General features: G+C 46.2%; 1 protein-coding gene across 1 annotated transcript in view; it reads right to left on the bottom strand.

Annotated features, from left to right (window-relative positions):
• The window catches only part of LOC104523962 (hemicentin-1-like), a gene marked incomplete at its 5' end in the record, with an annotated part of 46866 nt that overhangs the window by 16708 nt on the left and 13111 nt on the right, over positions 1–17047 (bottom strand). The window contains 21 exon segments of the mRNA XM_010166702.2: positions 1–80; positions 447–568; positions 863–1000; positions 1310–1459; positions 1989–2159; positions 3450–3620; positions 4212–4382; positions 6423–6593; positions 7686–7856; positions 8070–8240; positions 9047–9316; positions 10107–10188; positions 11113–11303; positions 12102–12236; positions 13470–13683; positions 14052–14242; positions 14987–15256; positions 15526–15660; positions 15804–15941; positions 16430–16537; positions 16760–16924. The exon segment at positions 1–80 is cut by the window's left edge and continues 1 nt beyond it. Of these exon segments, the coding sequence (XP_010165004.2) occupies positions 1–80; positions 447–568; positions 863–1000; positions 1310–1459; positions 1989–2159; positions 3450–3620; positions 4212–4382; positions 6423–6593; positions 7686–7856; positions 8070–8240; positions 9047–9316; positions 10107–10188; positions 11113–11303; positions 12102–12236; positions 13470–13683; positions 14052–14242; positions 14987–15256; positions 15526–15660; positions 15804–15941; positions 16430–16537; positions 16760–16924 (3415 nt within the window).

Below are 17047 nucleotides of genomic sequence, written 5' to 3'. Positions count from 1 at the left end.
ACTCCATCTACAGTGAAGAGACGAGTGGAATGGGCGTAGAGCTGCCCAGGGCCAGTCTGAATATAGTCTTCTGTGTAATCCTGAAATGGCAAGATCCAGCATCAGCCACCGAGTACGGCCACACCACCGTGGCCGTCGTATTTTCAAGAGGTACAAGATGGACTCTGAGAAAGGTTTAGATTGGATCTGAGGAAAAACTTCTTCACCCAAAGGGTGGTCAAGCATTGGAACAGCATTGGAACATTGCCCAGGGAGGTGGTGGAGTCACCTTCTCTGGTGGGATTTAACAGACGGGCAGACGAGGTGCTCAGGGACATGGTTTAGAGGTGGAATTGGTAGTGTTGGGTTTATGGTTGGACTCAGTGATCTTAAAAGGTCTTTTCCAACCACTGTGATTCTGTGAAGTACATATCAGTGAGAGAAGGTGGTATCTCAAGCAGCTTTACCTTCACATTAACATCAGCTACTGACTGGAGCTGCAGCACGTGGCCACTCACAACAACATCCAGCAGCAAAGCTCCGTCTGAATCCAAGCCCCGCGCAATATGAGTCATTCGCAGAATCTCACCTATGAATTTTAAGAGCACAGTGATTTATAAAACATCTGAACCAGAGCCTCGTGTTAGCCACACAGTCTGTGAACTGGGATCCCTTGAGCAGTTATTTCATACTGGTATTTTTCCAAGGCTCACTATGCCTGCAATAGAAACGTTCCATGTTTCAAATTACAGCTCTAAAAGCTGGAGTTAAGCCTCAGAAAGCTGGAGTCACTTGGCATAAGCACAAGACTCAAAATTCAGCAAGTTATGTGCCATTTTTTAAGAAATGCTATCAAGCTGGAAAGGGATCCCAGGTAACTAACCAGTTGCAAACTCCACTTGAGTTTCTCTCTTGAAGACTGCGTCCGTGAGCGTAAACCCGTTCATTGCTTCTCCCACTTCTTTTGCAGTTGTCCAATAAACTGGGCTGAGTATAGAGACAAGTTTTCTCATTGCTGGGCCTGAAAGAAATGCAACACAACTTCTGAGAGCTTTTTTCCTAACAAAATGTGACCCACAGCAGTAGGAGTTGAATATGAAGACCTAAAATCAGAAAACAAATGTATTGGTATATTCAGAGGAATCGTTTTACAAATGCTATCGTACTAGAAGTAAATAGTGAAGATTCCCTTTTCCTCTCCATCTATGAAAAGTTTAAATCAGTTTCTTCAGTGACACGTAATGAAATGAAGTGATGAAAACTGGCATTGCACAGAATTCAGCCTGGCTCAAGAGAAAAAAGTGATAAAAAGTGGGAAAAAAAAGCCTACCAAGGCTCCGAGGGACATTTGTGATCTGTGCTTCTATCACTCTGGTTTCGGAGTCAGGGCTGTCTGTTACTGTGGCATTCAGGAAAGCAATTCCAAATTCAACATTGTTAATGTTTCCAATGATGCTGCCTTTGGCACGGGAAGGCCCACCTGTGCAGGGGAGGGAAGGGAGCAAGGGGGAAAAAAACAACATGTGAAAACTCTGCTACGTGATATTTGGGGGGGAAGAAAACTCAGAAATATTGTCCATCATTTTAGGAAGTATGAATATTTCTGCATATATTGCTATATTATTTGCAAGAGTAAAGCTCACAACCTGCAAGTAACGGGCTGCTGTAGATGTGTGGTCTGAGATAAACGCACAGGACACGGGCATCGCCTTACGCACTCACCTCTGTCCCAAAAGCAACAAGTGTTACCAGCGCACTCCAGTGCTCTGGAACAGGCTAACAGAAAATGAACCAGCTCAAGCTGCAGGGGAGATTTAACCCAAAAAAGTTAATTACTTGGTCAACTGGCCAAGACATGGGAGAATACCAGAAAAATTCATGGCAGGGGGGTTGGAACTGGATGATCTTTAAGGTCCCTTCTAACCCAAACCAGTCTGTGAGTCTATAAATGAGGGGTGCCCAAGGCTTTCACCACACGGTCCTTGCGTGCAGGCTGTGAGCTGACTCACCAGGACATGCTTGGGGGTTACACCTGGATATCTGGGAGGAGTCTCCAGGACAAGGACGGCCATGATTTGAGGGGGCTGGATTGCTGCACAGGCGGATTCGGGTCTGTTCTCCTCCTCCACAAGAAGCAGAGCACTGGCTCCATGTTTGCCACTGCCCCCAGTTTCCATCCACTGAAGAAAGAAAGAAAGAATGAAAAAAGTGACTTCTTTTCAGTGTTTCAGGCTGTATCAGTGATGCTTGTGTGTCACTCCTGCTTGATGGAACCAATGTGACAGAGAAGAGAAATAGCAAAAAGGACAACAAAAACACCTTACTGGGCAGGTGTGAACACTCCTCCCTTCAGAAACACCCCATCTTTAGCACTTTGTTTGTCTATCAGCTGCACTGGAGACAAGGAGCCTTCTCCAGGGGATGTTTCTGGTATAATGGTGGGGGCTTTAGCAAGAACTGGGTCCAGTTCTTCCCTTAGTCACGTTGATGAGGTTCCACTTCACAGCTGACCGGGAAAGCTTTGTACAGTGTCAACTACCTGTGTCCCTCTGCACAATCATGCAAGTCCTCCCCAGGGGCAGCACACAGAGAGGTCTGTGGTGCAGGCAGTGAGCTCAGGCTGGCTTTGGGTGGCTGCCTACGCATCGCTCTACGGGGAGATGAAATACATGACCAACCGCTGCCCAACTTCAGCCAGCTGCTCTCCCCAGGAGGTTCTGGAGAGATACCTCCTGCCAGGCTGCATCTGTTCCCTGAAACTATCAGGCTACATAGAAGATGATTTCAAAACCGAAAATTACAGAATCATAGAACATTGTGAGATGGAAGGGACCCACAAGCCCAACTCCTGTCCCTGCACAGGACAATCCCAACATTCACACCATGTCCCTGAGGGCCTTGGCCAAATGCTGCTGGAATCTTGTCAGGCTTGGTGCCATGAGCACCTCCCTGGGGAGCCTGTTCCAGTGCTCCACCACCCTCTGCCTCAAGAACCTTTTCCTCATGGCCAACCTCACCCTCCCTTTCTGGAATGAGTTACAGAAAGGTGTTTATAAATTTGTAGGTGTGCAGTAAGTCTCTGGTTTATCTGCTGTATTGCTGACACTGATCCTGAATGTTAACTTCACTGATTGCCCCTCAGTTACATATTGTCAATAAATCAATTAACTGCTTATTTTAGTTAAAGCATTGGAGCTGAGCATTCTTCCCTGTTCCTGGAATACATGATGAGAGTTCGCTGGGAGCCTCATGAACTGTACTTACTGTAAAAACGAAGCAGAATTACAAGGTGTAGGAGAGATTCCCATTTGCTATTTCCTGTTTTGAACTATTCCACCTCATTTTGGGAAAATCTAACACATGAAGTGGGAAATCATGGTAAGGTGAGAGTCATTTAACATACGTTATATATAACCTGAAGCCTTCCAGGGAAAGCTGCTCTGGATTTCTCTGTCGGCCTGAGCACTCACCGGGGCACAGGTCAGTGCTGCATCTCTGGATCTGCACGTCAGCCCCCGCACACGCCCTCCCGCCGCTGGCCGGGCGAGGATTGTCACAGGTCCGGTACCGCCTCATCTGGCCCCCGTTGCACGTTCGGCTGCAAGTTCCCCAACTACTCCATGGGCCCCAGTTGCCATGAACTGTAAAAATAAGTCAGATTTTACCTGGTTTTCTCTTAATAACAGATACTTAAAACCAGAGAGTCAAGCTAGGAAAATATTCCTGTTGGAGAGTAACTTCTTAATTTCTTTTCCCAAAAATAAGAATTTTAAAAATAGACAAACACCTAAGACAGTTCTCCAGTATTCAGTGATTTCTCAGAGTGTATTAACCATCTCCAGAGCATCATCACTCATAGGAAGGTATGCAGCAGATATCATGAGCCCAACAAGTTACTACCTGACAGTCTCCTGTGGGGGACAGGGTCCCTCTGCAGCACTTGTTGACCGGACAGTTGTGACTTCAGAGAGGTGTGTGACCTCTGACAGCCCAGCAGGACCTTATGGACCAGCTGCCACTGCTTTCTGCTCCTAATAGTTAATGTTTAGAATGTCCCAGTCACGCTGACTGATGAAGAGATGCTTCCAGTCTAGCCAGGGAGCAAATACCACGTGCCTGTGTTCAGACTCCCTGATTTCTGTGGGAGTGTGTGATTTGGGGAGGGCTTCCTTCCCCTCGTGTGTACCTACCCACCCAGGAAGTGCAGAAGCAGCCTGACCCAAAGCACTTACCTGGACAAGGATCACTGTTGCAAAAATCAATCTGTATGTCGTTCCCTTCACATTTGTGACCCCCAAACTGTGGGGCTGGGTCTGAGCAGTGGCGCATTCTCTGCCGGCTGCCTCCTCCACAGGACACGCTGCAGGCGCTCCAGCTGCTCCACGCAGCCCACTTCCCGTCCACTGGGGAGACAGGCACAGCACGGCACGGTTGGTCGCCTTCTCTGGCATTAGAAACTGCCAGGTAAATCAGTGCTACAGTGGGGAAACTGACTGCAGGATGTGATGGACTCACCAACTGCAGGAGCTGCAATAAGGCCAAGTGCTGGGTTCTGCACTTTGGCCTCAACAGCTCCTGGCAGTGCCACAGGCTTGGGGCAGAGTGGTTGGAGAGCTGCTGGGCAGAGGGACCTGGGGGTGTTGGTCACCAGCCAGCTGAACATGAGCCAGCAGAGTGCCCAGGTGGCCAAGAAGGCCAGCAGCATCCTGGCTTGGATCAGCTCATGTGGCCAGCAGGACCAGGGCAGTGATCGTCCCCCTGCACTGGGCACTGCTGAGACCGCAGCTCCAGTGCTGGGTTCAGTGTTGGGCCCCTGACTCCAAGAAGGACATGGAGGTGCTGGAGCGTGTCCAGAGAAGGGCAACGGAGCTGGGGAAGGGTCTGGAGCACAAGTGTGCTGAGTTCCCGGCTGAGGGAACTGGGGTTGTTGAGCCTGGAGAAAAGGAGGCTGAGGGGAGACCTTGTGGCTCTGGCCAAGTCCCTTGGAGGAGGGTGGAGAGAGGTGGGGGTGGGTCTGTTCAACCAAGGACCAAGGGACAGGACAAGAGGAAATGGCCTCCAGTTGTGCCCAGGGCAGTTGAGATGGGATGTGAGGAAGAATTTCTTTGCTGAAAGGGTTCTGAGGCATTGGAAGGGGTTGCCCAGGGCAGTGGTGGAGTCCCCATCCCTGGAGGGATTGAAGAGTCGTGTAGACACAGTGCTGAGGGACATGGGTTAGTCGGGGACTTGTCAGTGTTGGGTTCATGGTTGGTCGATGACCTTATAGGCCTTTTCCAATCGTGGCAATTCTGGGATTCTGTGAACATCTCAGCTACACAGGGATTTCTACACAGGGATTTCCAGGAGTGAAAGCGGGAGGAAGGCATGACCTGCCTTTGAAATAACCTGTAGGCCTGACCAGAATCATGGTCAGGGATCACTCAGCCCTCAAGCTCAGTCACTCTCACATTTTAGGTATCTGTCAGGAAGTCAAACCACAGACAAAGGAGTCCCTGAACTTACCACACTGGGCAGATGGCTGGTACGAGTGCCACCCCCAAGCCCCATCTTTACTCATGCATCCTTCTCTGGTAGCATCTGTCTGGAGATGTAACCATCACCACCACATCCCCCTCCTTCCTAACCAACCTTTGATTTACTGGCTCAGCTGTTTATAGGAGTTTTTACTAAATTATCTCACGTGAACCAGGTTTAAGCAGTTGAACAGCAGGGTCTCGGATCTCCCAAGACATGGTGACACACACTGGTAGGGGTACATCCATGTGAGCACTTGAGCTGGTGGCTGAGAAGAGGCTGATCAGTCACAAACTAGCTGTAGGCAATGGCATCCTCGGCAGCAGCTCAACGAGCAGGATAAATGTGCAACATGGAGCCCTCGACTACCACACGGTCAGTGCCCTCTTCTACCGGTTGATAGTTAGAGCAGGGACCCAGCGTAGGATCTGGCATGTGCCAAATGGAGTGTGAAGTCAGAAGGATCTGGTGTGAACTGCTGCACATTCCACTTCAGGAAATTTCCCTTCGTTATCCCTGAACTCAGCCAAATACAGAGGTCGTACCTCAAAAATGAGAGTTTTCTTATCCAGTCATGAAGGACTCGTTCAAATGTGGAAGAAAAGGAGAAATGAGTAACAGAGCCTAGGAAAATTTTTTAAAAGCTATGTTTAGGAAATGTGTGATTTAACTGCCCAGGACTTAAAATGCTCCATTTGCACAGTGGCAGGGTAAAGGAAGAGAGACAAGGACAGGAGAAGAAATCCTACCTTAGGTCTACAGAGGGATGCTAAAGATACTGACAGGGGCCAGTGAAAATAAAAGGCTCGAATGGATTTTTTTCAGGGACTACACTCTTAGAACTGGAAAGCTTTTGATAAAAATTAAGGAGAATTTGGAAAGGAAATGACAAATCTGTCATTGTTCTCTCTGTGTCCAACACATCTTACCTGGGCAGCGTCTCTTGTTGCAAACCTGCATCTGTGCATCTGAGCCCTGACAGTGCGACCCGTCGTGGGACGGAGGAGGGTTATTGCAGAGCCTCAGTCGCGTCTGAGTACCCTTCCCGCAAGTCTCGCTGCAAGGACCCCACGGCAGCCAGGAACTCCACTCACCAGCAACTGGAAAGGCAGCAGAGCTATAAAACTGTTTGAACCAGACAGCTGCTTGAACTTGGAATTACAGTTCCACAGCCAAAGGCAAAAAAAGTTTAATATTAATACGCTGTTTAATATCAATAAATGAAATATCCTGAATAAGCCCTTAAAAACCTGCATCTCCAGCAAGAGCTGAAAAAAATCTTTTGCAAAAGTGAGATTAATTCTTTCCTTTTTATTTTCTGAAAACATCACCTCACCTCACTATAAACCTGGAAGAACAGAACTGAACGTTTGCTCAAACGAGGTGTTTTCCCAAGTTACTTGGCTCCGACTGTCCTGCGCTAGGCTGAAGGTCTAGGGGAAGGGGGAGGCTGGCTGGAAGCTGGGACACAGCGTCAGGGGCTACCAGTAAGCAGGAGCCAGAACTGCTTTTGTTGCCAAGACCTAGAGGAATGAACGTCAGGCTGGTGGATGAACATTTGGCATCGTGGTGGTAGCAAAGCCAGGGAAAAAGAGAAAAAAATCAACAGAATAAAAGTGGTATTGAAGGCAACGTGCCAGTGGGGAAGGGTTATGAATGAACTACAGCCTGTCCAACGCGGGAAGTACTACCAAGACAGAAAGGAAACCTCAACAGTCAGCTAGTTAGGAGAAAGATGTGGCTGAAAATCAAACCAACAGAGGAAAATCTACAGACAATGTCTTAAATTAGTAACTACCATGTTTTACATGGCTTTTGAACAGGTGGAGGTTGGGGGGGGTTATTCATTTTAATTGGCTTTGCAGAATAGGTTTAGAGTAGCAAGTTTAACTCTGTGAGAATATGGGTGACAAGTACTGGAAAACATCAAAATACAAAATTAACATTTTTATTGGGAGGGGAAAAAAAAGAAACTGCTGAGAATATTCCTTGCACACACTTTTGTGACTTCTCTTTCCAAGAACGAGAGCTGTTCAATATATTACAAGCAACTTTAAAACAAAAGAAATAGGAGCTTAAACCTTTTATAATTTAATAATTTGAAAGAAACTGAGAGAATTCGGGTTTGGATAAAAAAAAGAAACCTACACAGGAAGCCCTTTGTGCAACTGATTTTAAACCCCTCTTCTTACCTGGGCAAGGCCTAATATTACACAGGACTGAATCCAGAGCGCTGCCATCGCAGGGCTGCCCGCCGTGCTGAGGTGCTGGGTTACTGCAGGTTCTGGTTCTGGTCCTGTTACCTTGTCCACAGCTCTTTGAACATTCTTCCCATGGGCCCCACTCCGACCAGTTGCCATCCACTAAGAAAGAGAAAATCCCACAGATTCAGTTTAAAAAAATATTTTTGTGGTATTTATTGAAATTTCCTCTTCCTTTCCACGAAAGTCAAAATGAATTCCAGCTGCTTAGAAAAATTAACCTCTCATGAAGATCTACAGATCCACGCTGATAACAGTCCATGGTTGGGCACTTAACATAAGGCACATTAAAAGTGCCAATTCATTACAAAATACCTGGACAGGGCTTGTTGTGGCAGCTGCGTGTGTCCGTCTCCGGCCCCTCACATCTCCTCCCACCGTTGGCCGGAAGCGGGTTGTTGCACTGGCGGACTCGCTCCTGAACGCCGTGGCCGCAGGTGACGCTGCACGCTCGCCACTCGAGCCACTCGGAAAACCCGCCATGCACTGCAGTGGGAAAGATGGTGCTCGGTGTGTAACCTGCTTGTAACTCTCTTCCATTGATGCAGCAAAGTGAAAAATGCATTTGAGAAGCCACACTTGGAGATCAGCTCACTTGTCAACCAAGGAACAAGGGACAGGACAAGAGGAAATGGGCTCCAGTTGTGCCCAGGGCAGCTGAGATGGGATGTGAGGAAGAATTTCTTTGCTGAAAGGGTTCTGAGGCATTGGAAGGGGTTGGCCAGGGCAGTGGTGGAGTCCCCGTCCCTGGAGGGATTGAAGAGTCGTGTAGACACAGTGCTGAGGGACATGGGTTAGTCGGGGACTTGTCAGTGTTGGGTTCATGGTTGGACTCGATCTTAAAGGGCTTTTCCAATCAAGGCCATGCTGGGATTCTGTGATTCACATCTTAATTACTGCAGAAATGTTTTACTGCAGTTCAGAGAATACTTCAGCTGCTTGGAAACAGCTATTGCTTATGCTCCTAAATGCTTTTCTTTAGAGGTACAATTAAGTTGTGTGTTCTGAGGATGGGGTCTCATTCAAGATCCTTTCATTATTATTTATGTCTCTCGCTCCCTCACACTCATCTGTCTCACAGCTGGATGAGCACGATGGAATAAAATTTAATGAAAGAGAAAGCCACTGGCATCTCACCCTAGGCTTAACATACACCTAATCCATACATGGAAGAGAAGATAAAACATCTTATCCATGAAATATGGTCAGATAAAACCTGTATCATATTTAATCACAATTACTGCTGTAATCTACCAGTTTGATAGTTGCTATCCTCTATTTTGTGCACCTACCCTGGACAGTCAGTGGCACTCTAACAAGAACAGATCCCATCATGTTCCTCGCTACACACTCATATTCAGACGTATCTTCCTTCCTTGTGGCAACGATACGCAAAGAGCCATTAGACAGGACGGTCACTCGCTCGTCGCTCACAACTGGGTGGCCTTGGCGGGACCATTTGATGGTTGGAGGAGGTTCCCCAGTTGCCTGGCAGTTCAGCATTGCTGTGGCACCAGCTTCAAGAACCGTCCCTACAGGTTCAACAGTAATGACTGGAGGACCTGAAAGAGAAAGGTTTCTTTAGGCAACAGCACATGGTTACAGTTTTTTCATTGTATTGACTATAAAGGTCTGGTCAGAATGAGGGCAAAAAAAAAATCTTAAGTCAGTTTACTTTGATTAAAATTATTATTGTTGATTTCCTACTGTCAAAAGGTGGGATATGTTGCAAGTTAAAACGACAGTGACAGGCTATTTTTAATAGGTAGCAATCTGAGGACCAAAGTTGGGATTGAGGCCTGACTCTATGAGCACACAGTCTTCTCTCTTGCTAAAACGTGTGGCTCTCCATAAAACCCGCAGGAAGATGCTATTAACCATCTCCATGAGACATAGTAACAGATCCGTACTGCTTGAGGCTACAGCAGAAAGGGGATGGTCAGAAATTCTAAGGCTAGTGAAAAAATATTTCTAAAATATTATTTCTGCCAAAATTAAAATATTGTCAGTGACAGCTGGGATTAATCTCATGGAACTTTCTTAATTTAAAAGTTAACAGTTTAGTTTAATACAGTTGCACAGACATCCTCTCTAGTCCACTAAGAGAAACCAGCCCTTTCAGAAGGACAAGAAACCAACTTAGAGATGGTTCCAACTCTCTCCATGCTCCTCTTTGACCTCGGTCACTAGCTTAGACTAGACTATTAAATATTAATGATGAAAGATGAGCTGAATGTTAACCTACAGCGCAGTGCCCAACCTCCAAAATGTCAGTGGGAGCTGCATACACCCATCCAAAGGTAGGCTATGGCTCCAACCTAGCGGCATGAAACGCAGCGCTTTGAGCCTTACTCTGCAGTGTCAGCGTCAGACTGCGTTCCACCACACCCGCATCGTTGGTAGCCACGCACTTATAGTCACCAGCATCTTCATTCTACAGAGCAAAAAGCAAAGAGTCACCACGTATGTCATGTCATGTCTCTTCACTGTGAGGGTGGTCAGACACTGGAACAGGTTGCCCAAGGAAGTTGTGGATGCTCCTCCCTGGAAGTGTTGAAGGCCGGGCTGGATGAGGCTTTGAGCAACCTGGTCTAGTGGAAGGTGTCCCTGCTGCTGGCAGGGGGGTTGGAACTGGATGAACTTTAAGGTCCCTTCCAATCCAAACCAGTCTAAGATTCTATGTCATGAGGGTTTCCATTTACAGTCCATCTCCTCTCAGTGAATTTCCTACCACACAACACGGCGTGCCCCGTTAGATTCTAGAGCACCTCCACATTTTGCCTTTATTAACACTAAACTGATATTCTGAATTATTTTTATTATTCCATTTTTTATTTCCTTCAGCTCCTTAATGCTGAGGATCAAATTTTTTATTTTTTATTTTTTTTAACTGAAACTCAAGGAGCTATTGTTTTTAACCCCACTTCAAAATGCAGACGTGAGTTTATCGGGGAAAAAAAAAACAGGTCTTGCCATTCATATTAGGAATTTAGGTGCCAAGAGATTTGCACATGGAGAACCCAGCTGCTTTTCAGCTGACCTGACTTTGTAGAACCCAGGCTCTTTTAAGGTCAAAAGCAAAAGTCTCATTTAATTGGGCACAGCCAGGATTTCACACACCAGTGATGAGCACGTAGATTCAGTTCTTCTGACAATTAGAGACAACGACAGCCCCCTGGAGTCTTTTTATCACAATAATTTGAGCCTAATTCCAGTCTGAATTAAAACAACATTTGTTAAAGGTAAAAGCAAAAGTGGATTAAATGTCTAGCCTCGATCTTTCAGAACGCCGTGATCTGGAATACCGTTATTAGTCAAGTACAATGCAGAAACACATGGCAGGAGCCCCGTGACTCACCACAGTGCCATAGATGGCCAGAGAACCATTGTTAAGCTGTCGGATCCTGTTGCTAATCTGAACGCCAACTCCTTTTTTGCTCCACTGGATGGTTGGAGGTGGATCTCCTCTGACTTCACAGTTCAACATAGCGTTGCCACCCAAGGGCTCAATTCGGCTCGAGTGGTAATCCCCCTTGAAGACTGGAGGTTCTGAAAAAACAAGCGGTGGTAGAGAAATAGCAGAGTCAAAATAAAATACCCTTAATTAAATTGTTGGCAGGGATCACTCATCTCTGACTTTCTGAAGTGTGAATTTCAATCTGTTTATTTTTCCCATTTCCTGGGCTGCACCCAGAGCAGCGTGGGCAGCAGGTCAAGGGAGGGGATTCTGCCCCTCTGCTCCGCTTGCCTGAGACCCCACCTGCAGTGCTGCCTCCAGTGCTGGGGCCACCAACAGCAGAAGGACATGGACCAGTTAGAGTGAGTCCAAAGGAGGCCACGAGGATGATGCGAGGGCTGGAGCAGCTCTGCTGTGAGGACAGGCTGAGAGAGCTGTGGCTGTTCAGCCTGGAGAAGAGAAGGCTCCGGGGAGACCTTCTAGTGGCCTCCCAGTACCTGAAGGGGCTCCAGGAAGGCTGGGGAGGGACTTTGGACAAGGGTAGGGAGTGAGAGAACAAGGGGTGATGGCCTGAAACTGGAAGAGGGGAGATGGAGATGAGATGTGAGGAAGAAATTCTTTGGTGTGAGGGTGGTGAGACACTGGCCCAGGTTGGCCAGAGAAGCTGTGGTTGCTCCTCCCTGGAAGTGCTGAAGGCCAGGTTGGATGAGGCTTTGAGCAACCTGGTCTAGTGGAAGGTGTCCCTGCTGATGGCAGGGGGGTTGGAACTGGATGATCTTTAATGTCTCTTCCAACCCAAACTGTTCTATGAGTCTCTGATTCTACTATCAAAACAGATGTCTAGTGTGAAACTGTCCAACAGTGACCACAACTACTGTTACTTTACGTACCTTTGACATACACAAACCCAATGGCTTTGATTGAGCCAACGGTGTTTTCTGCTGTGCACACATATGTCCCAGAGTCATCTTTCGATACTCTTTCGATGACAAGTTCACTGTGTCCATTTACATCATCATATTGTGCTAAAGGGAGAACAGACAGTAAAGATTCAATGATTTTACAGGTATTCACCTGTCCTGTTTCGCTAGGATAGGGTTAATTGTCTTCTTAGCAGCTAAACCAGCTGTGTTCTGGGTTTGGTATGGGATTTGTTATGAGAAGAACGCTGATCACATACCAATGTTTTTAGTTATTACTGGAAGACAAAGGACATTTCTAGCTTCCTTGTGTTTCACTGGTCTGCAGGTGCAAATGACTTGGGGGGAGCACAGTAATTAGCAAACCCAAGTCAGCATTTGGAGCTGCCAATGGCACATTCCATATCATACAATGTCATGTTCAGTACTTTAATGAGGATTGACCAGAAAGCTCTGGGATTCTCTCGGGGATTACTCGGGCTCGCTTTTCTGGGATTGTGGTTTGGGGACTGTGCTCCGGGATCACTCGCCAGGGAACAGGCTGGGCATCGGTCAGTGGGTGGTGAGCAACTGCACTCATTTCTATATTATATTACTGCTTTTATTGTAATTGTTATTTTAATTAATATTTTATTTCAATTATTAAATTGTTTTCATCTCAACCCATGAATTTTCTCACTTTTACCCTTCTGGCTCTCTCCCTCGTCCCACTGGGGGAAGGTCAGCGAGCGGCTGCTTGGGGTTTGGCTGCCGGCCAGGCTAAAACCAGCACAGCATCCCAGTTAGTTGTACGTTGTAAGGCTGTCTGAATTACAGTGCTGTTCAGCCACACAGCCCAGTGGTGCTGTGCCATTTCATTTCTGCAACACCCCAGCAATGCACAGACAAGTCACTGCTAGGACATTTGCCCACATGAATGTACTCACTTAATTTTCCCTTAATTTCAAGTTTTGTATATCTGCATGCTATGAATCGCTGAGGTTTTCTCCATATTTAAAAGAAATTGCATTAGATGTTGGGTGCTGAGTAAATATCATCAGATGCTGGATGTTTTTAATGTGTTACATTATTGGCTACAGAAGAGGAACAATTTCTTAATTATTTTTTTTACAGCTCTGTCTCAGAGGCAATTTATTTACGGGATTGCATAATACTGAACATCATCTTCACACAATCACAACCTAACAAGTTTGTTCCCTCTGGATTTTTTTTTTCCTTATCTAAACTAATTAACTAATTCCTTATCTAAATTAATTAACTAATCTGAACTAATCACAATGCTGCGTGGGGGAAGACAACTCTAGAGCGGAATGGCCAGTAAAGACCAGTGTTACCCACCTGGAATGATGTTATTGTTAAAGGTCCATGTTATTTTGGGTACAGGTATCCCAGTTGCTTTGCAAGTTAATCTGAGCTGTTCTCCTTTAGTCAAAGCTATATCTCCAGGTAGTTCAGTAAAAGCTGGAAGCACATGAACTATCAGGGTGACGGTGTGTGTGTCTTCTCCAGCAGCATTGTTAGCAATACAGGTGTAACTGCCAGAATCTTCAGGCTGAAAGAAATCACGTTGGGGAAATTTCAACTGTGATATATCCACAGCAGTACCACTTGTAATGATAAGAGAATCTCAAAAGGTTCAGAACAAGCATTCAGTAGAAATGCTCATCTGAACTCTTGCACTTCCTCTACATTTGGAAAATGACTTACATTTCTTTTTGTCCTTCCTGAGAATTTATCACTACAAATTTTTCACAGATATTTTACTCCTCAGTGGAAAATGAAACTTTTATAAAGACTTTGGAACTTTAAGAACAGGAAAACAAAATAAAAGACTATTCCAGAAGTGGGTGAAAACAAAGAGAAGCAGGGTCTTATTACTGCCAAACCTGTCAAGTCATAGCTTAGATTTAGGGAACTTACAACAACATTGTCCAAAACGAGGTCTCCATCTGGCACAGCCCGGTATTTTCCTACTATCTCTGTTAACAGTGTATTGTCCTTCTTCCAGTTTATTGTTGGTGTTGGAATTCCCTCAGCCACGCAGGACAGAACAGCCTGGGAGTCCTCCGTGACTGTGTACTGCGCCTCTGTACTGCGGATCTTGGGTGGAACTGTGAGAAGGTTTCAATGATTAAGAAGATTTACCTCTATATATTTTCCAGGCACAACTGTAAAAGCATAACAGCACTGCACCGAGGAAACCACTGCCTGGATCTTCTATATTGTTCAGCAGCTGAGGGAACTGGGGTTGTTGAGCCTGGAGAAAAAGAGGCTGAGAGGAGACCTTCTGGCTCTGTCCAAGTCCCTTGGAGGAGGGTGGAGAGAGGTGGGGGTGGGTCTGTTCCACCAAGGAACAAGGGACAGGACAAGAGGAAATGGCCTCCAGTTGTGGCCAGGGCAGTTGAGATGGGATGTGAGGAAGAATTTCTTTGCTGAAAGGGTTCTGAGGCATTGGAAGGGGTTGGCCAGGGCAGTGGTGGAGTCCCCATCCCTGGAGGGATTGAAGAGTCGTGTAGACACAGTGCTGAGGGACATGGGTTAGTCGGGGACTGGTCAGTGTTGGGTTCATGGTTGGACTCGATGAGCTTAAAGGGCTTTTCCAGTTGAGGTAATTCTGGGATTTTGTTTCTTGTCTCCATCAATGACATGCCAATAAGCATGCCAGAGAAACGTAAAAGACTGGTAACAGCTTAGAAACCAAGGTAAGGAAATGTAATGTTCTTTCTACATTCAAGCAACTGGCTGTTGTTACAACCCAATAAAGCTCACCCAGTAAGCAGCACAATTTCCCTTAGGTCCCAGCTCCTTTCCCTCTGCTGTGGTAACACACGTTGCTTCTGTCCAGTCCCACTTACCGTGCACAGTGAGCTCCATGCCAGAACTGCTGGACCCTGCCAGGTTTGCCGCTATGCACGTGTAACGGCCGGCGTCGCCAGGCTCTACAAACACAATCTGCAGAGCACCAGTGCTAAGAATTCTTCTTCTCATGGACTCGGTTATTTGCTGTCCATCTTTATGCCAGCTGATCTCTGGCCCAGGGTAGCCTTCAGCCTCACACTGTAGAGTGACAGACTGATCAACAGGAACAACATATTCCTCGAGGTGGGACTTGATAACAGGAGGAACTGAAAGGAATGAAGAAAAATTTTAAGAATTGGATGTTTTAAGAAGCAGGGAATGCTTCAGTTCTTAGTGAAAATAAATCTAAAAGCGTATTTTGATCCTAAAGTAGACACACAACTAAAGAGAATAAACTTCCTGGGCTCTATTCAGCATCACATCGAATAGGGAAGCATTTGGTTCATTTGCTCCGAATGAGGTTTTGACTAACAGAGAGCGCACACAGGTTTCTTGTCTGTAAATCGCTACTGCAAGAGTTTAAAAGATGATTTACCTTGAACTTTCAGTTTGATCTTCCCCAGAGCAGTGCCAGCTGGATTTTGAGCAACACACATGTAAGTGCCAGCATCTTCAACAGCTGCTTTTGCAATCTGTAAACTGCCACTGGGAAGAACCATATAACTGTTGCCTAAAACAAATACAAGCAAAGTATTGGTTTGTTTTTTTGTTTTGAAATGAATGGGTTCCTTATATCTAAGGTTGAACATTCAAAAAAGAGTAAGTTTCCGAGTTACAGCACGTAGGCTGGAGGGACAGGCTTTAAGAGGATACCTGTTGTGACGATATTGATGCCCTCCTTTTGCCACGTTATTACAGGTCGAGGTGTACCCGTCGCTTCACACGGCAGCAGAATGGGATTGTTCACAATGACATCCAGTGCCCCTGGCTGAGTCTGGATAACTGGTGGTTCTGTGTAATGAAATAAAAAGGAAAAGGCAATAGGTTTAACCTTTAAGGCTAGAAAATACTAAAACTGCATGACCTGAGAGCCTGAGGAGGCTGAAGCAGCACTGGCTGTACTCTGCCATCCTTACAAGGAGCTCAGTGGAAGTGCTTGTAAACATAACAACATGCTCAGCATGAGTATGGCTACACAATACGGCCTTACTCCACGCAATGTGTCATCACAGATACATTTTAACTTACCAAAAGCAAAAAATCTTACAAAAATAAACTACAGTAGCATGGACTGGGGGGCTCCATCCAAGGAACCAGAGTTGTAACCCGCAGAGCGGTGACTTTGTGAACAATCAGTGCATCCACAAGACAATTCAGCAGAGCAAGACACCACCTGTGATGGTCCACTCTGGCCTCACCATTACCCTGCAGTGTACGTCTGTATGAAATGGGCAATGTTTACTGACAGAATGCCCTTTCTTTTCAGCTTCCCATCTTACCCTGCACGTGAAGAGTGGCATGTCGATGGGCTGAGCCAGCCGCGTTCCGGGCCACGCAGGTGTAGCGCCCCGCGTGCGCTAGCTGAGCCGCGGGGATCTCAACAGCACCTGCAGCAGAGAGATGCTTTACAACATACAGCAGCATCCCCTATTCACAGGAAAACTCTCTCAGAGCATCCATCTTAAGAGATGTCTTTATTTTAATTCTACGAGGTTGGAGAAGGGTTGTTTAGGGGATTGTTTGCATTTATTTGGTTAATTCCTTCTCGATGCGCACACTTGCACCCTCTCACTGTTTCTCTGCAGCTGAGCTCCAGTCACACACAGTACCTGAAGAGAGAATTCTGTAGCCATCTCCTCTGGGAAGCAACTTTATGCCATTTTTGGTCCAATGAACTGAGGGGACAGGAACCCCTGATGCAGTGCAGGAGATTACTACTGGAGACAGCTTTGTTACCAAAAGGTCTGTGGCTTCATCTGCTATGGATGGGGGCACTAAAAAATGAAGATCAGTGTAAAGGTTAATTGCCTATTTTCATTTTTATGAATTCTTGGCAATAACTTGTCTTTCTTGGGAATACCAGAAACTTATGGATATATCAGTATCATAAATGTATA

The sequence above is a fragment of the Antrostomus carolinensis genome, unplaced genomic scaffold (assembly GCF_000700745.2).
Source record: "Antrostomus carolinensis isolate BGI_N321 unplaced genomic scaffold, ASM70074v2 scaffold6694, whole genome shotgun sequence".
Taxonomy (NCBI): domain Eukaryota; kingdom Metazoa; phylum Chordata; class Aves; order Caprimulgiformes; family Caprimulgidae; genus Antrostomus; species Antrostomus carolinensis.
This window is presented reverse-complemented; position numbering and strand designations above follow the sequence as displayed.